At 46.9% G+C, this 24,207-nt stretch overlaps 1 protein-coding gene across 2 annotated transcripts in view; it reads left to right on the top strand.

Moving 5' to 3' along the window:
• Window positions 1–5,341: 5,341 nt before the first annotated feature.
• Window positions 5,342–24,207, top strand: part of LOC124007149 (disks large homolog 4-like) — a 118,266-nt gene continuing 99,400 nt past the window's right edge. Inside the window, exon 1 of one of the 2 annotated variants that reach the window (XM_046317546.1) lies at window positions 5,342–5,369. In XM_046317546.1, the coding sequence (XP_046173502.1) occupies window positions 5,349–5,369 (21 nt within the window). In that variant the 5' untranslated portion in view covers window positions 5,342–5,348. Of the gene's footprint in view, window positions 5,370–7,830; window positions 7,937–24,207 lie in introns of those variants that run through there. The other variant, XM_046317537.1, reaches the window with a different exon arrangement.

The raw sequence follows: 24,207 nt of genomic DNA, 5'->3' as shown, positions 1-24,207 counted from the left end.
AACATGTAAAGTGTTGAATCATGAATCATGAGCTGAAATAAAAGATCCTAGACATTTTTTTCCATACACACAAGAAGCTTATTTCTCTCAAATTCTATGCAAAAATTTGTCTCAGGGAAGCTTATCGGCATCCTCGTCATCCTCACCAGGGTCTGACTGCAGTTCAGCTCCGTAACTGACTTCAGTAGGCAAATGTTCACCATTGATAGCCACTGGCACGCTGGGGAAGTGTGCTCTTCACGGATGAATCCCGGTTTCAACTGTACTGGGCAGATGCCAGACAGCATGTATGGTGTCCTGTGGGTTTACTGATGTCAACGTTGTGAACACGTGAACAGAGTGCCCCATCGTGGTGGTACGGTTATGGTATGGGCAGGTGAAGCTATGGACAACGAACACAATTGCATTTTATCGATGGCAATTTGAATGCGCAGAGATAGCGTGATGAGATCCTGAGGCCCATTGTGCCATTCTTCTGCCGCCATCACCTCATGTTTCAGAATGATAATGCACGGCTCCATGTCACAAGTATCTGTACAGAATTCTTGTAAGCTGAAAATGATCCAGTTCTTCCATGGCCTGCATAGTCACCAGACATGTCACACATTGAAATGGGATGCTCTGGATCGATATGCACTTCAATCCGGCTCGTGACACATTTTTTCTCCCCAATTTCATTACATTTACATTTTACATTTAAGTCATTTAGCAGACGCTCTTATCCAGAGCGACTTACAAATTGGTGCATTCACCTTATGACATCCAATTGGTAGTTATAGTCTTGTCCCATCGCTGCAACTCCCGTACGGATTCGGGAGAGGCAAAGGTTGAGAGCCGTGCATCCTCCGAAACACGACCCAGCCAAACTGCACTGCTTCTTGACACAATGCCCTCTTAACCTGGAAGCCAGTTGCACCAATGTGTCGGAAGAAACACCGTACACCCGGTGACCTGAGTCACTAGAGCTCGATAGGATAAGGAAATAACGGCCTGGGAAAACTCTATCCTAACCCAGACGATGCTGAGCCAATTGTGTGCCGCCTCATGGGTCTCCCAGTCACTGCTAGTTGTGACACAGCCTGGATTGAACTCGGGTCTGTAGTGACACCTAAAGCACTGCGATTCAGTGCCTTAGACTGCTGCCCCACTCAGGAAGCCCCCGCAAATGGATTTGAACAATCAATTGGTTCCCCAAGAAATCTGACCATAAATTGAATTTCAAAATCCCGATGTGGCCCTTAAGCCAAAAAGTTTGCCCACCCCTGCTCTATATAATACTGTACACTTTCTTGAAATTGTTCTGGAATTGTAGACTGTGAGAATATTGTTGGTGGCATGTCTGGTGGGGTAAGTGTGATTGTCAGAGCTGTGTGTAAGTTGACTATGCAAACAATTAGGAATTTTCAACACATTGTTCTTTATAAAAAAGTGATGCAGTCAGTCACTCCTCAACTCTTAGCCAAGAGACACTGACTGGCATGGACAGTATTTATATCAGCCCTCTAATTACAATGCAGAGAAAGATGTTCCACTCTGTTCTGGGCCATCTGCAGTTTAACTAGGTCTTTTTTTGCGGCACTCAACCACATGACTGAACAATAATCAAGATAAGACAAAACTAGAGGCTGCAGGACTTGCACCAACAAAAACTCAGACTGGGAGCGGAGGTAGCCCAGTTGAAGGGTGATATGGCTCAGGAGTCTAGCCCGAATCAGTTCCTGGTCAAGCTAATGGAGAAAGATAACGTGAAGACATATTTGTGCACCTTCGAGAGGACGGCGCAGAGAACGTCCTGGTCCTGAACCCCACAACGGAAAGCAAATTCCTGGCTACGTGGCATGGGACCTACGACATCGTCGAGTGGGTAGGTGACGTCAATTATATATGTTGTATAGCCCCTATACCACTACCGGGTTATTCCTTTCGGGCTCCACGGGGCCCCAGCGACCTTTCAGCAACTCATGGACCTCATCCTGCGCCCGCACCGTGAGTACGCTGCTGCTTATTTGGATGATATAATCATGCACAGTGACAGTTGGGAATCTTATCTCTGTAGGTTACAGGTAGTGGTGGATGCGCTAAGTGATGCGGGGATGATTGCAAACCTCCACAAGTACAAGCTGAGCTATGCCGAGGTGGAGTACCTGGGATATCGTATCAGGCGGTGCAATGTGAAGCCCCAAGAAAATAAATTGGATGCCATTAAGGAAGGGCTGGTCCCACGAACCAAGAAGCAGGTGAAGTCGTTCCTGGCGTTAGCAGGCTAATATAGTCGATTTGTACCTAACTTTGCCACAAAACTTTCTCCTCTCACAGACATAATGAAGGCATGCCTACCCCAGATGGTGCGATGGACGGAGGACACAGAGGCAACGTTCCAGGCCCTGAAAGATGCGGGATGTTCGCACCCGGTACTCATCACCCCGGACTTCTCAAAAAACCTCCTGGTCCACACAGACGTTTCCGACACAAGGGTAGGGGCCGTCTTGTCTCAAAAGCAGGAAGGCGGGCAGCACCCCATCAGCAGGAAGCTCCTGCTGAGGGAGTAGAAGTACTCAATTGTCGAGAAGGAGTGCCTCGCCGTGAAGTGGGCGCTTGACACCGTCAAGTAGTACCTCCTAGGGAGAAAGATCATCCTGATCACTGACCATGCCCCACTTGTGTGGATGGCAAGAGGTAAGGACACAAATGACCGAGTCACCTGCTGGTTCCTGTTATTACAGCGATTCTCTTTCTCTGTCATCCATAGGTCGAGGGTCCAGCATGGCAATGCGGACAACCTCTCCAGGAGGGATGTAAACTTGGCCCTCGGCACGCCTCCTTCCCGGTCAGGGCTAAGGGGCCAAGGGGGTGGTATCCTGGGATGTCTACCCCGGGGGTTGGTGATAGAGGGGAAGGTATGTGCCACGACGTTGAGTCCCTCTGCTGGGAGTACACGGGCTTGGCACCCTGACGCTGATGGCCCCAAGTAAAGGTAATTAGGGGAGAGTGCCTACCAGCCGGGCAGGCAACATAAAGGGAGTACCATGGCACACCGCGAGGAGGACAAAGGGAGAGGCAAGGAGTGAGCATCCAGAGGGGAACGAAGCTCCCGGAGGCATGGAGCCGAACAGGTGAAGAAGGACAGAGCCAACCCTGAGTTATTTTGGTGTTGTGTTTATTTTTGTTGCCTAGTAAAGTTGTGTTTTCTGACTAGAACCACCCTGTCTCTGTGTCCATCTCTGCACACTCAACCCAACACCCCACGGTTTAACACAATATATTTTATCAACAACAGGTTATGGTCAATAATATCAAAGGCTGCACTGAAATCTAACAGTACCCACAATCTTCTTCTTATAAATTTCCTTTAACCAATCATCAGTAATTTGTGTCCGTGCAGTACATGTTGAGTGCCCTTCTTCATAAGCATGCTGAAAGTCTGTTGTCCTTTTGTTTTCAGATGAATTAGCTTTGTATTTGGTCAAACGCCATTTTTTTTGTGTTTGACCAGCAAGCTGATAGGTCTGCTGTTAGAACAGTCCGCTTTACCAGCCTTACTTTGGCTTCCCTTCAGGCCTGAGGACAAACACTTTCCTCTAAACTCAGATGAAAGACATGCCAGAAAGGAGTGGCCATAGTCAGCTACCATCTTCAGTATCTTTCCATCTAAGTTGTCAATGCCGGGAGTTGTGTCACAGTTGATAACAACACTAGCAACAAAGCTATAAAAATAGATTTGATCCCTTAAAATGATATTTCCAGATTTAAGAAAATAATGTCAGCCTAAACTGTAAAAACATGGACTGCTTCAGTGTATTTGATCTTGAACTCAGTCACCTCTCCTACTTGGATAAAACAATAGGGAACCTATGAACCATGTGCTTTGTGGATATACCTGTACCTGGGTTCTAGACTGGTTGGGGCAAGCATTTTAGGAAGCCCCGGTTTTAAGTCCTGGTGAAAGCAGAGATTGTATGTCAAAAGAGGCTTTATGTGGCACAGTACAGTATGTGTCTGGTGATGTCATGGTGCCCTCCTACTTTGCCGAAAATAGGACAATTAAAATTTTCTAGGAAAAAAAACTGATATATTTGTGGAAAGGTGGGCTGCAATGTCTTCTGAATTAGGAGTTTCAAGTTTTTATGGGTGGCACTGTCAGCCCTGACAACTCCTATGGGGTTTCTGGTTTTAGTAAGGCTTTGTTGACTGATTTACAGTCATCAAAAAGGGTGACAGGGCGACACTGTTTTCGAATCATGTTGTTGACCTTGAATCATGCTGGGTCCTCCTGCACGCTAACACCTAAGAGCATCCAAAATATTAGTGAAGCTGGGTCCTCCTGCACGCTAACACCTATGATCATCCAAAATATTAGTGAAGCTGGGTCCTCCTGCACGCTAACACCTATGATCATCCAAAATATTAGTGAAGCTGGGTCCTCCTGCACGCTAACACCTATGATCATCCAAAATATTAGTGAAGCTGGGTCCTCCTGCACGCTAACACCTATGATCATCCAAAAACTCCCCTGCCAGGAGTTTCAAACATCAGCAATGCAAGTAGTGAGTGAAGTTCTTGCCAAAAAAGTCAGTGGTTTGAGCTTCCCAAATGCAGTTGTTCAGTCCGAGTTAACTGTAATCAAGTCAAACAATGTCTGACATTGTAAAGACAATCTAAGTGCCCCAGAGACGACTAATAGTATTTGACACACTTCCCGCCTGTTCCGCAGGAGGCACAGAAGGACCCATGTGCGGAGGTGCAGGAGAGGGGGTAGAAAGAGACATTATAGCGCGCCATTCCCCATGCAGCAGGCTAGTCTTTCTCTTCCCCTGTATGTTGTCACTTTGTTGTAGTTCATTATAGTACCACTGGGTGGCATAATATTCCATGAAATGCGATTACTGAAATGTTCTGCAATTTTCTTCTCAGGCTCCAACCCAAACCAGAAGGCAAGAAATGGGGTTAAGTAGTGAGACATGGTCAGATCATCAAAACCTCAAAAACAACAAGTAGCCTAATCTAATACTGTCAATTACAAATGACCTTATTTAGAATTCCACAGTTGAAGTTTGAGAATTTGCACTTCTGCAAAGTTTTGCCGATATGAAGTGTTGCATTGTGAAGAAGAAAAGTCCTGACATCCCTGGTTGTGATGTCTTTTTGTAACCTAGTCCAAGTCACAGCTGTGAGATTGACCAACTATCTGAAATAAATGTGATTCCCCCCTGCAGCATCCTCGTGGTCCACATGTTCCTCCTGGGTGCCATTCAGCTGACCAGAGCCTGTCCTTGGCCTACTTTGAGTCAGACTGAGGCAGCTGTAGGGCCAGCAGAGCACTCTTGTCTTCAGGAAGGAGGGACAGGAGGATGAAGACTGCATACTTCTTGGTGAGTGTTTTTCTCCGGTCTTCGGTTCTGTACACAGCATTGGGAAGTGGTTTTGCTACCGCAATGCATGTCTGTCAGTGTGTCTCCTTTGTTCTCCCGTGTTTCCGTCTGCTATTCCATTTAGAGAAAATCTTCTTGTCTCTGTTGATTGTTGGTGTGTGTCTCCCGCTGCGTGTTGTTAAAAAGAGCAGGAGATGAGTAGGTAGAGACTAGTAATTTGGTAGTTGGACTAACTACGTCCACAAATGTGTGCGAGGGAGGGAGGGAGGGAGGGAGGGAGGGAGATAAATGGCATCCAAAGCTTGTGTTTGTATCTGTTTTCTGTGTCAGGAGGATATAACATTTTGTCATTATTCACACACACTAGTTCTGCACACGGTACTTTCTCTGGGTCGTGCTTTGTAAAGTCTTGCCGCAATAAGGATTTTATATGTGGTTTGTTGAGGAGGCATAAGTACTGTAGTTTAGAACATGAACGTTCACAAAGTTGTGTTGAGCCTGTAGTGGTGTGTGTGTGTGTGTGTGTGTGTGTGTGTGTGTGTGTGTGTGTGTGTGTGTGTGTGTGTGTGTGTGTGTGTGTGTGTGTGTGTGTGTGTGTGTGTGTGTGTGTGTGTGTGTGTGTGTGTGTGTGTGTGTGTGTGTGTGTGTGTGTGTGTGTGTGTGTGTGTGTGTGTGTCGGTCTGTAAACCCTCAGTGCCACAATAGGGTGGGGTTATGCAATGTGGTAAACAGGTCAGCTTTTTCAGGTCACCTCCTGGCTGGAATACTGTTGTTAATTAACACAGGTTGAAGGCTCTGGAACCCTCTGGAACCCTCTGGAAGTCTCTGGAACCCTCTGGAACTCTCTGCCTCTCTCCCAGGGGAGCCATGAGTCCAGAACAGTACCGGTAGCTTGGTTCAGGTTCTGGTGGATGGTTGCCCGGATGGGGGATTTTGTATGACACAGGGATTTGAGCCTTCCTATGCACACTGTTCCGGTATGCTGCTTGGTGCTTTTTAACGTATTCATGTCTGTGTGTGTGTGTGTGTGTGTGTATAAATACACATATGCCTGCATGTAAATGCATAGCTATGGGTGTGGGTGTGTGTTGTATTTGTTGTAGATTGGATCTATGCCTCTCTCCACCCCAGGGAATAAGTGTGTGTTCATCATTTAGAATTGCTTTATTACTGCACCATTGGTCCTGCTTTGTGGGGAGCTGACAGGGGGAGGGGGGGTTATGCTGCTTTTGTACAATTACCGAGCTGATGATGCAAAGACAAGGATGCACACATTCCCCCCGTAAACCAGACTGTAGTGGTGCAGTCCATGCTCTTAAAGGCAAAGTGTTCCCCTAAGATGCACAAATGATAGTATTCATTTTACTGCAATGCATTAACAAGGGTTCCAGGCCCAATTCACTGCATTGGAATCAATCAGTCACAGAAAATACACCACATTTTGCACACCACCAGTTAACTGTAGAAACATATAGCCACAGAGAGTGAAATATGAGAATGGATATGGCTTTATACCAAAAGAAAACTCCGTGTATGATTATTTCTTATTTAAAATCCTTATCCCGCTCCTCCTCTCACTGTCTCTCGTGTGTCATATGCACACCCACACGCACGCACGCATGCACACGCACGCACACACACATAGATACAATCATTCACATAGACCTCAGCACCACAGCAATGGCCACCTGACAACAACAACTCTTCCTATTGCCACGGCAACAACTGCACCATTGCTAAGGCAACAGCTGCAGAGCACCACAACAACCAGAAAACATTTTCTCCTTCTCTCTTCCTTCAGAATGTGTGATCTTGTTTTTGGGGTTGGGTTGTTTGTGTCAGTCTGATTGTCGTATGTGTTTCCGTTTTCTGTGATGCATATGTAATTCGCACTCTCTCCCCCACTACACATTTTATTTCGGTCTAATTCCTTCTGTCTTCACACACCACACACTCACTCTCTCTCCTTCACTGTCCCCTCCCTCGGCTCTCCCTCTCCATCCTCTGCTGTTTCACTGTCTAATCTCTATTTCTCTCTCTCTCTCTCTCTTTCTCTCGCAGAGCGAATCTCCCCTTTTTCCCATATCGCCTCTCCTTTCTACCTCCTTCCCCCCTCTGTCCATCTCCTTTCATATTCATCCCTTCTTCTCCTCTTTCCTTCCTCTCTCCCTCCTCTCCTCTTTGCCTCTTGCTTAAAAATATAGACGCGTTCCCCCTCTCCCTCTCTCTCATACAGATTCTGAGCCCACCCTCTCTCGCTCTCTCTCTCTCTCGTTCTCTTTCTTTTTCTCTCTCTTTCCCTCTGTCCCTCCCCCTCCCTCTTTACGTTTCCCCCTCCCTCCATCCTGTCTTTCCCTCGCTGGTTCAGTTAGTCAGAAAAGAGATCCACGGAAGAAAAGAAAAGGGGGGGAAAGGCAGGACGAGAGAGAGCAGGAGTGGGGCAGGCTGGGGCGAGGGGTGTGGGGTCTCAGCCCTCTGTTGTGGGGGGGTGGGGTGTGGGGGGTTGAGATACACCCCACCTGTTTGTTCTCACTACCATGGACTGCCTCTGCATTGTGACTACAAAGGTAAGCTGGCCTGTCGTTTCTTTCACTTAGAGTGAGTGAGAGAGAGAGGTGAACATGTGTGTGAGAGGGGAGAGAGAGAGGGGGGGGGGGGTTTAATCACCTCCTCGTGCTATTTGCTTTGTCTCATCCTGTGTCTGCGTCTGGGGTAAAACGGTCAATGTAACTGGACAGCATGTCTTTGCAAAGATAGGATATTTGATCATTGTTTCTCTCTTGTTAGCACAATCCCATTCTCTCTTTGAGGTCTTTTTGGCCCCTTATGTATTTGATTTGAGAGTGCACTGCCCGAGAGGCGTGTGTTAGAAGGCAATGTCCCTGTCTTTCTCTAGAAATTCTCTGTTTCTCCCACTCTTTTTTCTATCTCCCTCTCTGTTCGCGTGTGCTAGCTAGCCATGATCTGGTTAACCTGCGTGGCTGATGACTGTAGGAGTGAGTTAGTGAATAGACCTGTGGTTGTTGTGGTAGTTGGAAAGGGCATGGTAGGAGATGGGTCCGGGCTGGGCTCCCAGCATGCCTCAACCTCATTTAGACCCACTCTCACCACTAACCACTGCCATGGAGCTAGCTCACACATCTTTAGTCTGCGCACACACACACACACACACACACACATACACACTCACAGCGTGTGTTATATCACACGCACGAGACAAGTGACAGGCTGGGGCCGACAGGCTGGGGCCGATAGGCTGGGGCCGATAGGCTAGGGCCGATAGGCTGGGGCAGACAGGCTGGGGCCGATAGGCTGGGGCCGATAGGCTGGGGCCGACAGGCTGGGGCCGATAGGCTGGGGCAGACAGGCTGGGGCCGATAGGCTGGGGCCGATAGGCTAGGGCCGATCGGCTGGGGCAGACAGGCTGGGGCCGATAGGCTGGGGCCGATAGGCTGGGGCCGACAGGCTGGGGCCGATAGGCTGGGGCCGATAGGCTGGGGCCGACAGGCTGGGGCCGACCCTGTCGTGAAACTGGCTCCCATAGAGAGATCGTTTATGTAATGCCGTCCAAGGCGTCTCTCACGGGCTGGTGTCTGTTCCTCAACCATACAGCCTGCTTCCAGTCCCAGGCTCTCTCCCTACTCTCTTCAGGAATTCTGGTGGGTTTTCACGCACACTCACAGTGTCCAGGGCGTAGGAGCGTAGTAAACCCCCCCCCCCATATAAGAAATTATTGTCATAATTCAGCAAAGCTTTTATTTAGAAAAATGAGTCACCACATTTTGTTGAGGGACTGCTATTTGAAAAGGCCTGCTGGAACGTGAGTCACTTGCCCCGCCTCCACTGACTGCTTCATTCTCACTCTCGGTTGTTACAAGCAGTGTGGCAGTGCATGACACAGGAGGCTGCTGAGAGGAGGACGGCTCATAGTAATGGCCGGAAAGGAGCAATTGGAATGGCATCATACACCTGCAAACCCATGTGTTTGATGGACGTTGTTACCGTTCCACTCATTCCACTCCGGTCAAAACCACGAGCCCGTTCTCCCCAATTAAGGTGCCACCAACCTCTGTGTGAGTGAAAGAAAAAGCACTGTACAGCACCACCATCATGACTCACTGCACCGGGTGACTGTTGTTGGCAACGACAAAGTAAGTTTAAGTAGATCAACTGTGATATGTTAGAATGAAACTTGAGCTACTATAAGCTTTTTCTCCTGGCTAATTTATTTATATTTCACCCTTGTTTTACCAGGTAAGTTGACCGAGAAACAATTGTCATATACAGCAACGACCTGGGGAATAGTTACAGGGGAGAGGAGAGGAATGTGCCAATTGGAAGCTGGGGATAATTAGGTGGCCACGATGGTATGAGGGCCAGATTGGGAATTTAGCCAGGACACCAGGTTTAACACCCCTACGCTTACGATAAGTGCCATGTGATCTTTAGTGACCACAGGGAGTCAGGACACATGTTTAACGTCCCATCTTAAAGACAGCACCCTACACAGGGCAATGACCCCAATCACTGCCCTGGGGCTTCTTTTTTTAAAGGAAAAATGCCTTTTCCTGGCCCTCCAACACCACTTCCAGCAGCATCTGGTCTCCCACCCAGGGACCGACCCTGCTTAGCTTCAGAGTCAAGCCAGCAGTGGGATGCAGGGTGCTAGTTAACTAGTTAGCTTTACATTTACAGTTTAGTCATTTTTAGCTGTGAGGTTTCATCTAACCAGCTATCGCTGGGTAGTTCTGGCTGTGTGAAAAAACTGATAATAATACTTGCTAGCTGCAGAATTGCTTGCACAATCACTGTCTTAGTCTTCATCACAGGGTCAGCGAGTTAGGAATGGATGTCCCACCTGTCGAGACGATAGTGCAACGGACTGTAAGTAAGGTTCTTGGCAACTGCCTGCACACCACCCCTCGCAAACTAGCTGGCAAATTAGAGTGCTTTAAACTTAGATGTCTATAACTTCATCACAGGGATTACGGGTCATGAAGGTGTCTTCCATGTGTTAAGACTTTGGTGCTGTCATGATCATGGCAGGAGAGTGACAGCCATGAACAGACAAACAACCGGAGAGGGAGAGGGAGAGAGAGAGAGAGAGAGAGAGAGAGAGAGAGAGAGAGAGAGAGAGAGAGAGAGAGAGAGAGAGAGAGAGAGAGAGAGAGAGAGAGAGAGAGAGAGAGGCAACAAACAAACAGGTAAGATAGTGACAAGTGTCTCTCCAAGCCCATAGAGTTCATAGACTGATGAGCTGTCATAATGTGAATCAATCTGACTGATCATGTATGATCTCTGATTCAATGATAGCAGCTTAAAGGCCCAGTACAGTCAAAAATGGGATTTTCCTGTGTTTTATACAGTAGAAGTCAGAAGTTTATATACACTTAGGTTGGAGTCATTAAAACCCGTTTTTCAACCACCCCACAAAATTATTGTTAACAAACTATAGTTTTGGCAAGTCGGTTAGGACATCTACTTTGTGCATGACACAAGTAATGTTTCCAGCAATTGTTTACAGACAGATTATTTCACTTATAATTCACTGTATCACAATTACAGTGGGTCAGAAGTTTACATAAACGAAGTTGACTGTGCCTTGAAACAGTTTGGAAAATTCCAGAAAATGATGTCATGGCTTTAGAAGCTTCTGATAGGCTAATTGACATAATTTGAGTCAATTGGAGGTGTACCTATGGATGTATTTCAAGGCCTACCTTCAAACTCAGTGCCTCTTTGCTTGACATCATGTGAAAATCAAAATAAATCAGCCAAGACCTCAGAACAAATTGTAGACCTACCTTCAAGCAATTTCCAAATGCCTGAAGGTACCACGTTCATCTGTACAAACAATAGTACGCAAGTATAAACACAACGGGACCATACAGCCGTCATACCGCTCAGAAAGGAGACGCGTTCTGTCTCCTAGAGATTAACGTACTTTGGTGCGAAAAGTGCAAATCAATCCCAGAACAACAACAAAGGACACTGTGAAGATGCTGGAGAAACAAAAATAGAACTGTTTGGCCATAATGGCCATCGTTATGTTTGGAGGAGAAAGTGGGAGGCTTGCAAGCCGAAGGACACCATCCCAACCGTAAAGCACGGGGGTTTGCTTTGCTGCAGGAGGGACTGGTGCACTTCACAAAATAGATGGCATCATGAGGTAGGAAAATTATATGGATATATTGAAGCAACATCTCAAGACATCAGTCAGGAAGTTAAAGCTTGCTCGCAAATGGGTCTTCCAAATGGACAATGACCCCAAGAATACTTCCAAAGTTGTGGCAAAATGGCTTAAGCACAACAAAGTCAAGGTATTGGAGTGGCCATCACAAAGCCCTGACATCAAACCTATAAGAAAATTGTAGGCAGAACTTGAAAAGCATGTGCGAGCAAGGATGCCTACAAACCTAACTCAGTTACACCAGCTCTGTCAGGAGGAATGGGCCAAAATTCAGCTTATTGTGGGAAGCGTGTGAAAGGCTACCCGAAACGTTTGACCCAAGTTCAACAATGTAAAGGCAATGCTCACAAATACTAATTGAGTGTATGTAAACTTCTGATCCACTGGGAATGTGATGAAATAAAAGCTAAAATAAATGATTCTCTCTACTATTATTCTGACATTTCACATTCTTAAAATAAAGTGGTGATCCTAACTGACCTAAAACAGGGAATTCTTACTAGGATTAAATGTCTGGCTAAGTTGTATTCTTCCGACTTCAACTGTATATATTTATGAGGTTGGAATAATACTGTGAGAGTATTATAATGCCCTTTTAATGTAACAGCTGTTTGAAAAGTCTGCCTGTTTGGTGGGTTGAATTTCGGCCTGCCTGGTGACATCACCAGGCGATACATGAGTTAATAGACCAATAAGAAAGAGAGTTCCTAATCTCTTTGCCAATAACTGTCATGCAGGTGAAAGAGGACCCAAAAGCGACTTGGCGAAAACAGAGTCTTTAATCCAGTAAAGTAAATACAAACAAAAACACAACTTTCACTCGAGATGACGAGGACAAACTGGAGACTCGATCTTGAACAGCAGGTGAACAGCAGGTTGCCTCGGGAAGGCACTTGAACCAGACAGACTCAGACACCTGCTCACCACGCAGCATCTGAGGAAAACACGACACGACAGGGCGATATACAAACACAGCACGGTGAATTCTAGACAAGGAACCGACAGGACAGGAACGGAACACAAAGGAAGAAATAGGGACTCTAATCAGGGGAAAGGATCGGGAACAGGTGTGGGAAGACTAAATGATTGATTAGGGGAATAGGAACAGCTGGGAGCAGGAACGGAACGATAGAGAGAAGAGAGAGCGAGAGAGTGAGAGAGGGAGGGGGAGAGAGAGGGATAGAAAGAGGGAAAGAACCTAATAAGACCAGCAGAGGGAAACGAATAGAATGGGAAGCACAGGGACAAGACAAGATAATAAATGACAAAACATGACAGTACCCCCACTCACCGAGCGCCTCCTGGCGCACTCGAGGAGGAATCCTGGCGGCAACGGAGGAAATCATCGATGAGTGAACGGTCCAGCACGTCCCGAGACGGAACCCAACTCCTCTCCTCAGGACCGTAACCCTCCCAATCCACTAAGTATTGGTGACCCCGTCCCCGAGAACGCATGTCCATGATCTTATGTACCTTGTAAATAGGTGCGCTCTCGACAAGGACGGGAGGGGGGAGGGAAGACGAACGGGGGTGCGAAGAAAGGGCTTGACACAGGAGACATGGAAGACAGGATGGACGCGACGAAGATGTCGCGGAAGAAGCAGTCGCACAGCGACAGGATTGACGACCTGGGAGACACGGAACGGACCAATGAACCGCGGAGTCAACTTACGAGAAGCTGTCGTAAGAGGAAGGTTGCGAGTGGAAAGCCACACTCTCTGGCCGCAACAATACCTTGGACTCTTAATCCTGCGTTTATTGGCGGCTCTCACAGTCTGTGCCCTGTAACGGCAAAGTGCAGACCTCACCCTCCTCCAGGTGCGCTCACAACGTTGGACAAACGCTTGAGCGGAGGGAACGCTGGACTCGGCAAGCTGGGATGAGAACAGAGGAGGCTGGTAACCCAGACTACTCTGAAACGGAGATAACCCGGTAGCAGACGAAGGAAGCGAATTGTGAGCGTATTCTGCCCAGGGGAGCTGTTCTGCCCAAGACGCAGGGTTTCTGAAAGAAAGGCTGCGTAGTATGCGACCAATCGTCTGATTGGCCCTCTCTGCTTGACCGTTAGACTGGGGATGAAACCCGGAAGAGAGACTGACGGACGCACCAATCAAACGACAGAACTCCCTCCAAAACTGTGACGTGAATTGCGGGCCTCTGTCTGAAACGGCGTCTAACGGGAGGCCATGAATTCTGAATACATTCTCGATAATGATTTGTGCCGTCTCCTTAGCGGAAGGAAGTTTAGCGAGGGGAATGAAATGTGCCGCCTTAGAGAACCTATCGACAACCGTAAGAATCACAGTCTTCCCCGCAGACAAAGGCAGACCGGTAATGAAGTCTAGGGCGATGTGAGACCATGGTCGAGAAGGAATGGGAGTGGTCTGAGACGACCGGCAGGAGGAGAGTTACCCGACTTAGTCTGCGCGCAGTCCGAACAAGCAGCCACGAAACGGCGCGTGTCACGCTCCTGAGTCGGCCACCAAAAGCGCTGGCGAATAGACGCAAGAGTGCCTCGAACACCGGGATGACCAGCTAACTTGGCAGAGTGAGCCCACTGAAGAACAGCCAGACGAGTGGAAACAGGAACGAAAAGGAGGTTACTAGGACAAGCGCGCGGCGACGCAGTGTGCGTGAGTGCTTGCTTAACCTGTCTTTCAATTCCCCAGACTGTTAACCCGACAACACGCCCATAAGGAAGAATCCCCTCGGGATCAGTAGAAGCCACAGAAGAACTAAACAGACGGGATAAGGCATCAGGCTTGGTGTTCTTGCTACCCGGACGGTAAGAAATCACAAACTCGAAACGAGCGAAAAACAACGCCCAACGAGCTTGACGGGCATTAAGTCGTTTGGCAGAACGGATGTACTCAAGGTTCTTATGGTCTGTCCAAACGACAAAAGGAACGGTCGCCCCCTCCAACCACTGTCGCCATTCGCCTAGGGCTAAGCGGATGGCGAGCAGTTCACGGTTACCCACATCATAGTTGCGCTCAGATGGCGACAGGCAATGAGAAAAATAAGCGCAAGGATGAACCTTATCGTCAGACTGGAAGTGCTGGGATAGAATGGCTCCCACGCCTACCTCTGAAGCGTCAACCTCGACAATGAATTGTCTAGTGACGTCAGGAGTAACGAGGATAGGAGCGGACGTAAAACGTTCTTTTAGAAGATCAAAAGCTCCCTGGGCGGAACCGGACCACTTAAAACACGTCTTGACAGAAGTAAGAGCTGTGAGAGGGGCAGCAACTTGACCGAAATTACGAATGAAACGCCGATAGAAATTAGCGAAACCTAAAAAGCGCTGCAACTCGACACGTGACCTTGGAACGGGCCAATCACTGACAGCTTGGACCTTAGCGGAATCCATCTGAATGCCTTCAGCGGAAATAACGGAACCGAGAAAAGTAACGGAGGAGACATGAAAAGAGCACTTCTCAGCCTTTACGTAGAGACAATTCTCTAAAAGGCGCTGTAGAACACGTCGAACGTGCTGAACATGAATCTCGAGTGACGGAGAAAAATCAGGATATCGTCAAGATAGACAAAAACAAAGATGTTCAGCATGTCTCTCAGAACATCATTAACTAATGCCTGAAAAACAGCTGGCGCATTGGCGAGACCGAACGGCAGAACCCGGTACTCAAAATGCCCTAACGGAGTGTTAAACGCCGTTTTCCACTCGTCCCCCCTCTCTGATGCGCACGAGATGGTAAGCGTTACGAAGGTCCAACTTAGTAAAGCACCTGGCTCCTGCAGAATCTCGAAGGCTGATGACATAAGGGGAAGCGGATAACGATTCTTAACCGTTATGTCATTCAGCCCTCGATAATCCACGCAGGGGCGCAGAGTACCGTCCTTCTTCTTAACAAAAAAGAACCCCGCCCCGGCCGGAGAGGAAGAAGGCACTATGGTACCGGCGTCAAGAGACACAGACAAATAATCCTCGAGAGCCTTACGTTCGGGAGCCGACAGAGAGTATAGTCTACCCCGAGGAGGAGTGGTCCCCGGAAGGAGATCAATACTACAATCATACGACCGGTGAGGAGGAAGGGAGTTGGCTCGGGACCGACTGAAGACCGTGCGCAGATCATGATATTCCTCCGGCACTCCTGTCAAATCGCCAGGTTCCTCCTGAGAAGTAGGGACAGAAGAAACGGGAGGGATGGCAGACATTAAACACTTCACATGACAAGAAACGTTCCAGGATAGGATAGAATTACTAGACCAATTAATAGAAGGATTATGACATACTAGCCAGGGATGACCCAAAACAACAGGTGTAAACGGTGAACGAAAAATCAAAAAAGAAATAGTCTCACTGTGGTTACCAGATACTGTGAGGGTTAAAGGTAGTGTCTCAAATCTGATACTGGGAAGATGACTACCATCTAAGGCGAACATGGGCGTAGGCTTCTCTAACTCTCTGAAAGGAATGTCATGTTTCCGAACCCATGCTTCGTCCATGAAACAACCCTCAGCCCCAGAGTCTATCAAGGCACTACATGTAGCACCCGAACCGGTCCAGCGTAGATGGACCGACAAAGTAGTACAGGATCTTGATGGAGAGACTTGAGTAGTTGCGCTCACCTGTAGCCCTCCGCTTACAGATGAGCTCTGGCTTTTACTGGACATGAATTAACAAAATGTCCAGCAACTCCGCAATAGAGGCACAGGCGGTTGGTGATCCTCCGTTCCCTCTCCTTAGTCGAGATGCGAATCCCTCCCAGCTGCATGGGCTCAGACTCTGAGCCAGAGGAGGGAGATGGTTGCGATGCGGAGCAGGGAAACACCGTTGATGCGAGCTCTCTTCCACGAGCCCGGTGACGAAGATCTACCCGTCGTTCTATGCGGATGGCGAGAGCAATCAAAGAGTCCACATCTGAAGGAACCTCCCGGGAGAGAATCTCATCCTTAACCACTGCGTGGAGTCCCTCCAGAAAACGAGCGAGCAGCGCCGGCTCGTTCCACTCACTAGAGGCAGCAAGAGTGCGAAACTCAATAGAATAATCCGTTATGGACCGTTCACCTTGGCATAAGGAAGCCAGGGCCCTAGAAGCCTCCCTACCAAAAACTGAACGGTCAAAAACCCGAATCATCTCCTCTTTAAAGTTCTGGAACTTGTTAGAGCAATCAGCCCTTGCCTCCCAGATAGCTGTGCCCCATTCTCGAGCCCGGCCAGTAAGGAGTGAAATGACGTAAGCAACCCGAGCTCTCTCTCTAGAGTATGTGTTGGGTTGGAGAGAGAACACAATCTCACACTGCGTGAGAAAGGAGCGGCACTCAGTGGGCTGCCCGGAGTAGCAAGGTGGGTTATTAACCCTAGGTTCTGGAGGCTCGGCAGGCCAGGAAGTAACAGGTGGCACGAGACGTAGACTCTGGAACTGTCCAGAGAGGTCGGAAACCTGAGCGGCCAGGTTCTCCACGGCATGGCGAGCAGCAGACAATTCCTGCTCGTGTCTGCCGAGCATGGCTCCTTGGATCTCGACGGCAGTGTAACGAGCGTCTGAAGTCGCTGGGTCCATTCCTTGGTCGGTTCCTTCTGTCATGCAGGTGAAAGAGGACCCAAAAGCGACTTGGCGAAAACAGAGTCTTTAATCCAGTAAAGTAAATACAAACAAAAACACAACTTTCACTCGAGATGACGAGGACAAACTGGAGACTCGATCTTGAACAGCAGGTGAACAGCAGGTTGCCTCGGGAAGGCACTTGAACCAGACAGACTCAGACACCTGCTCACCACGCAGCATCTGAGGAAAACACGACACGACAGGGCGATATACAAACACAGCACGGTGAATTCTAGACAAGGAACCGACAGGACAGGAACGGAACACAAAGGAAGAAATAGGGACTCTAATCAGGGGAAAGGATCGGGAACAGGTGTGGGAAGACTAAATGATTGATTAGGGGAATAGGAACAGCTGGGAGCAGGAACGGAACGATAGAGAGAAGAGAGAGCGAGAGAGTGAGAGAGGGAGGGGGAGAGAGAGGGATAGAAAGAGGGAAAGAACCTAATAAGACCAGCAGAGGGAAACGAATAGAATGGGAAGCACAGGGACAAGACAAGATAATAAATGACAAAACATGACAATAACTGCCCGTTTTCAGTTTTCTCCTCACCACTCAGACCATTCCCAGGCAGTTCGAGTAAAATTCTTGTTTGAGAAATTTGCCACGTTTATTTTTGACCATTTTAATTGAAAACAATCACAGGAAGGTACTTAGTTATTTTTGATATCGAAACAAAAACAGCTCCATTGGACCTTTAATTAAACGAGAGCGGGGATGGGCAACTAGCGGCTCACGCTATTTTGAAGTCCCTCGGATCAATTTCCAAAATTGGAACTCAGTTAAAAATGAGTTCAACTTACTGTTGAGAAATACTGCTGATGCACAATCAGATTTCGAAATTGCACCTTGTGTACTCTACCATTCTGTGTCAGTCACTTACAGTTAGTCAATTAGTCCATGCCAGCTAACATTTTTTAGATGTCTAAATTAGTTTGTTAGTCAGTCTCACTCAGATATCATATTAAAAACTGCAAAACATTTCTCTCCACCCGATGGCTAGATGTGTAGAATTGAAGGAACTTAGCGATAAAACATTACATTTTCCTCTCTGCCCCCTGGCAAATTGAGTAGAATTGCATGAAACGTAGTGTCCCCCGACTGTGGATGTAGGTACGCAGACCAGCGAGCAACTCCGCCCCTCATGAAGAGTTCAGTGTTTTTGATGCCCCCCACCCCAGGTCAAAGTTGCCCATCCCTGATCTAGAGGGTGGATTTCATGTGTTAACTTCATGCAGGCGAGAGGCAGCCATGATGATATTTTGTTTTGGATAATATTGTGTAGGTTGATTCATTTCAGTTTGACCTTTCATCCCTGCCTACTTAAAAAACATGTTTTTTAACTGTTTATGTTGCTGGTTATTATTACAGTATAATAACTGTATTATACGTTGAAAACATTACACTAAGTTTCCAACCATACAGTATGTAGAGCAGCAATAGTAGCAACCTGACAGGGGAAGTTAGAGAAATACTAGGAAATGAATCGTACGGTAGCAGAGAATGAGTACAAAATGGTTGTTTCATTGAATATATATCCACATTAACAGTCACACTGGTATTCAGTACAGTATCAATGGCCATGGCCTTAAGACTGATTGGACTGTACCAGAGGAAGTGCCTCTCTATAAGGCCCCCCTTAGCATTGTACATTTTCCCATTTACAAGTTAAGATTTGTCTGTTTCCTTTTCTCACAAGTCACTAGAAATGAGCATTTTACAATCTGTTTTTCCACAACAAAAAAGTGCCCCCCTCTAATGTTGCTCCTACTCCCCTGCACACACACACACACACACACACACACACACACACACACACACACACACACACACACACACACACACACACACACACACACACACACACACACACACACACACACACACACACACACACACACACACACACACACACACACACACACACACACACAAACAACATGGCGGCTGCTCCTGCATAATGGCTGTGGGGTGCTGGCTGTGGGGTGCTGGCTGTGGGATGCTGGCTGTGGGAGTGTGTGGGAACCATGCCAGTAGGAGGAGCGTGGGACAGATGAAAACGAGGCATCTTGGGCAGACTCTTGTCATTTTTGATGGGAAATGTGGTCCAGTATTTGCTCAGTGTGTGGGAACTTTCACCACAAGCCCAGAGTTTTTTTATAGAGGGGGGAAGAAAGAAAGAAAGATTCATTTTTTTCAAATTAGGTAAATCATTGCTTACTTAGCCATGGAGATTCAGATTAATTTGCTTATCAATCAGTTCAAGTGTATTTGATGTAAGTTAGTTCCCTTGACAACAGAGCTCCTTATGGCCAGCTGTCAGAGATAGCAGTGATAGGGAAGATGAATGTGGGGGTTAGGGAAAATAGGATTTTGAATGGGAATCTATTTTTTGGGTCCCCACGTGGACAGTAATACAAAAGTGTGTGTGGTTTTAATGGTTGGCAAAGCATGCATCTCAGTGTATCGCACATTTGATTCTGTACCACTGAGCGGAGACAATTAATGGTGTGCTGTAAATATGACTATATGGCTAACATGCTTCTCTTGGCTCCCTGGTGAGCTTTAATGTGTATTAATGCAGGCTGAGATGTATTTAAACTGCAGGGCAACGACAAGCTTAACTAGCTCAATTAAAGAGCAGAAAGAGGGAGGGCGGGAGGGAAGGAGGGAGGGAGAGGGAGAGAGAGAGAGAGAGAGAGAGAGAGAGAGAGAGAGAGAGAGAGAGAGAGAGAGAGAGAGAGAGAGAGAGAGAGAGAGACTCCATCAGGCCTTAATTTAATTTATAATACAGGAACACCTAAGGTAAAAATCTAACTCCTCACTCTCCCTCTATCTATCCCTGTGTAGGATAACAACATACCGTAGCTAAATTGTTATGTCATAGTTTTGTCCTTTGATAGCCTTTCGTGTTTTGTATCTGACTTCAAGGAAAAGCGTTGATTCAACTCGAATCCAAAATGGCTGTGTCTTCTGCCCATCAAGCTGTGTTCTAGCTCAGTGTTTGGTGCAATGGACCAGTATCTCTCCCGCTATCTCCCTGGACCAGTAGAGAGAGAGGAGGTCCATGCCTGCTTCCATAGGCATACTCATACTCTTTCATCCTCCTCTTTCTGCTGTTTCACCCATGATGTTTCCCCTGTCCTCTTTGCTCACTATCACTCGTTCCATTTGCTCCCCCATACTATTACAGATTTCATTGACAGAATAAAATGAAGGCTGAAACATCAATCCCTGTTTGAATATAATTATGGCGGCTAACGGACCTCGGGAGTTTCTTTAGACGGGCCATGAACACTGATCGAAGAATCGACTATGAAAGAGCACGGTCGGTATCCATGGATATCTGACAACCTTGTCCCAGGATCACACATCTCTCCTCTCGCAGAGCGAGAAAAAGCTCGGAGCTGGCAGAGGGAGGAAGGCCCACTTTTGCCAAACATTCTGAGGAAGATGGTGGTCAATTTGAAAAGGGAAGCTAAATTAGTGCATGGAGAAGCAAGTCTCTTTAATGGTGTGTGATAAAGCATTAATGGTGGCTGGCGGTAGTGCAGGTGAGGAGTGTGACAGCTCGTGTAGCCGTCAGGTAGCAGGTCAGCTGTGTGATTTGACCTGTGACGCCCACGCTCAGGAGGTCATTTGAGGGGTAATTGGTTTCCTGCAGCACTCAGGGGCTTTACATGTGTGGGAGACTTTGGACCTAGCGATGTGAGCTAGCATTTACTGCAACAGCAGATTGTCAATGAGCATGATGTAAGGACCCTCTTAGTTAAATGGATAATAACAGATGATTGGCATTGAGCGTCACAGGCCACAACCCCACTGTATCAAGGGTTTTGAATGAGACTGTTATTAACCTTTAACCCTTAACTCTAAAGAACACAAGTCAGCTAGAAGTAAAGGACGTGTCAGTCAGCTGCTAGGTCTGAGTTACAATTGGTCACTTCCTACATTCTCACAGAGTGACTGACCCCTAACCCCTGACCCTTAACCCTGTGGATGGCTCTCTGTGTTCACTGTGTACAGTCGGTGAAAGACACAGGGGAAGTGAGCAAGGTGGAGGGGGAGGTCAAAATCAATTCTGTAAGCCTTTTTCAATCCCACTTTACACCGATGACAAAACATGTATTTACAGTAATAGGTATTAATTATGGTAGGCAGGTAGAGTATAATTGCTATGAAGGTACAGCTTCTACAAAGCAGCTGTGATTGTATATTCAGGTTTTTGTGATTGCATCGTGAAGTTGATTTTTTTTACATGCATTAGGTTTGCAAACAAACGCAAATTGATTGTGATGAAAACCCCCCCTCACTCTAAAACGATGACTTTTTATTATCACAGTTTACAGCTTTGCAAATATCTGAGATTGTGTCATTTCATCCACCAGCAGCCAATTGAGCACGTGGACAAGGTTAGAAATTATGCAAGCCACAAGCCACAAGCCACAAGCCACAAGCCACAAGCCACAAGCCACAAGCCACAAGCCACAAGCCACAAGCCACAAGCCACAAGCCACAAGCCACAAGCCACAAGCGAACAAGCCACAAGCCACAAACAGGTCAATACATAACAGACTATTCTATAACCATATACAGTGGCTGTCTGTCATTCAGGGCAGGTGAGGCTGGTTATTTTGGTGTTCATTTTTTGCAAACAATGTAAAAAAATAAATATACATATATCATTGAGTTAATAAAGCCGCATACAAACATGGTCTCTTTTTTGTTTTCTTGAGTAAGACAGCTCCAAAATGCAGGTGTTTCAGCTTAGCTCAGTGCTTTCTGTGGTGGTGGGGCAAGTCAGCAGAAAATACAGAGTGTTGCGCCGTGATTGGCTCAGTGTTCTGTCACCCATGGGGACACTACGTCTAAAGGTAGAATCTACTGGCAAATCCTTCTTAATCCTTGTCATATGAAGAGAAATTACGGAGAAAACGTATCGGTGCTCATCGGCCATTGGACATAAACATTACACAACAAGTTGGAAATCACAAATTCAACAATGAGTGGTTTGTAAGGAATCAGTGGCTAACTGTAAGCATTGCAAAGCAATCATTAGCCTGCTATTCAGTGGCTGTGGCTGTGTGGTCCCAAGTCTAAGATTAAGGGCCTCTTTTCCTAGTTTAAAATGATAAACATTCAACATTGGCCATATTGTCAATGAAGCATGATTTGTGCTACGCTCAAAACAACTGTTAACTCGGAACTGCAAAATCTGACTTTAGTGAGTTCAAGACATCTGGAAACTCGAGAAAAATTAGCTATGCATGGGAAAAAAAGTTTTGAACATTCATCCAACTCGGAATTATAAATCGGGAACTCGCCTCTTTCTAGAGCTACAACCTGAAGATTGCTGACGTCATCAGGATTCAAGGTTGTTGTTTTTTTAGTTCCCAGTTGTCTTGAAAGCACCATAAGGGAGATATGTATACTGTAGCTAAGAAAGTAATACTAAGTGTATGTTGTGTAGTGAGCTGTTAGTCGCCCATGTGCCTCACCCTAATAAGTTGGTTGATTTTCACCTCTTAATTTCGCCTACTGTTCTGACTTGGTGGTGCACATGTAGCCTATAACCTGTTTTTGAGAAATGTAATCATGGAATATTGTAATAGCTTTCATTGTCTGCTTATACGCTCCCTTTATTTATCCTACCGTTCTGACGTGGTGTACAGGGAGAACACTGTAAGAACGGCCCATGTTCTGAATTCTGTCGCTGTACATTTCCAAAGTGCAGAACAAATAGTTACATTGACTTCGTCCGTCGTCACTCGCTCATTAATGTCTTGATCGAAATTACGGATTGCCTCTTATCTGCTTGTCCTCACCCCTTATGCCATAATTTGTACATCTCAATTGTCAGTAGAAATCACATTTGTTTAAGCAAGTCAGCCATCAGCAATGGTTTTTTTAGGCAGTAAATGAGGCTGAATGAACTGTTTTGCTGCCAGACTCCGCTGACAGCCAGGTGTAGCAGTGGTATAGTGCAGTTCATGTATTGTTTAGTGTTGGGTTGTGTAGTGGCTTTGCTGGCATGCATCCAATTATACTTTTTTTGGCTCACCAAGATTTGCATGCTAAAATCTCCTCTGACCGTATCTATCCATACTGTACATAGTAATTTAATTACCATGTAAATACAATGTTTTTGGGGACATGCAGGACTTTCATGTCAAGGTGAGACATCCTGGGGGTTGTTGTGCAGGGTTCTGAGATGTGAAGAATGCTGGCCAGGGATTGAAAAGTCCACCCTCATGGTCACTGTGATATGAGTTTATATGAACCAGCTGGTCAGGTCTTAAAATCTCAACCCTCTTTGAGAGGACACAGAGTTCTTTTCCCATTCTCCTTTCCTGTCGCTCTCTCTTCCTCCTCTCCTCTCTTGTCACACTCCCTTTGTCTCTCTCCTCCTTCGTCACATTCCCTAACCTCCACATCTACTCTCACACCCCCTCTTTTCCTATTCAGCCTTTCCTCTCTCCTCCGTGTTCATTCTTCCTGCCTCTTCCACCCGTATAATCTCCTGGATTTGCCTCTCCTCTTTTCCCACTCTCCCCTCTTCTTATCTCCCTTCTCCCCTCTCCTAGCTCACCTCCCCTCTCCTAGCTCACCTCCCCTCTCTCCCCTCCACCTCCCCTCTTTCCCCTGTTCCCCTGTCTCATCTCCCCTCTCTAGGCTTTCCTCATTAGTGTTTCTGAATTATACATTTGACTAGATGTACTCAAAGTCAGCAGATATGGTCTATGCGGGAATTGCTGGTGTTCTTGTATGTACTATATATGTGTCTGCGGCTGGCTGCTATGCTTTAGCTCCACTGCGAACATCTCTCCACCAGCTGCAGCCAGCTTTAGCCTCCATGTTTGTATTACAGTAACACTTGACGCTGTGTTGCCAGCTCTTCTTGGTATTTTAAGGAACATGAATATTCTTACTGAAAGTCTGAAGCTGTGCTGTGCTGTGCTGTGCTGTGTGTGTGTGTGTGTGTGTGTGTGTGTGTGTGTGTGTGTGTGTGTGTGTGTGTGTGTGTGTGTGTGTGTGTGTGTGTGTGTGTGTGTGTGTGTGTGTGTGTGTGTGTGTGTG

This window comes from Oncorhynchus gorbuscha, linkage group LG02 (assembly GCF_021184085.1).
Source record: "Oncorhynchus gorbuscha isolate QuinsamMale2020 ecotype Even-year linkage group LG02, OgorEven_v1.0, whole genome shotgun sequence".
NCBI lineage: Eukaryota > Metazoa > Chordata > Actinopteri > Salmoniformes > Salmonidae > Oncorhynchus > Oncorhynchus gorbuscha.
The sequence above is the reverse complement of the archived record's forward strand: the minus strand, read 5'-3'. Positions and strand labels throughout refer to the sequence as shown.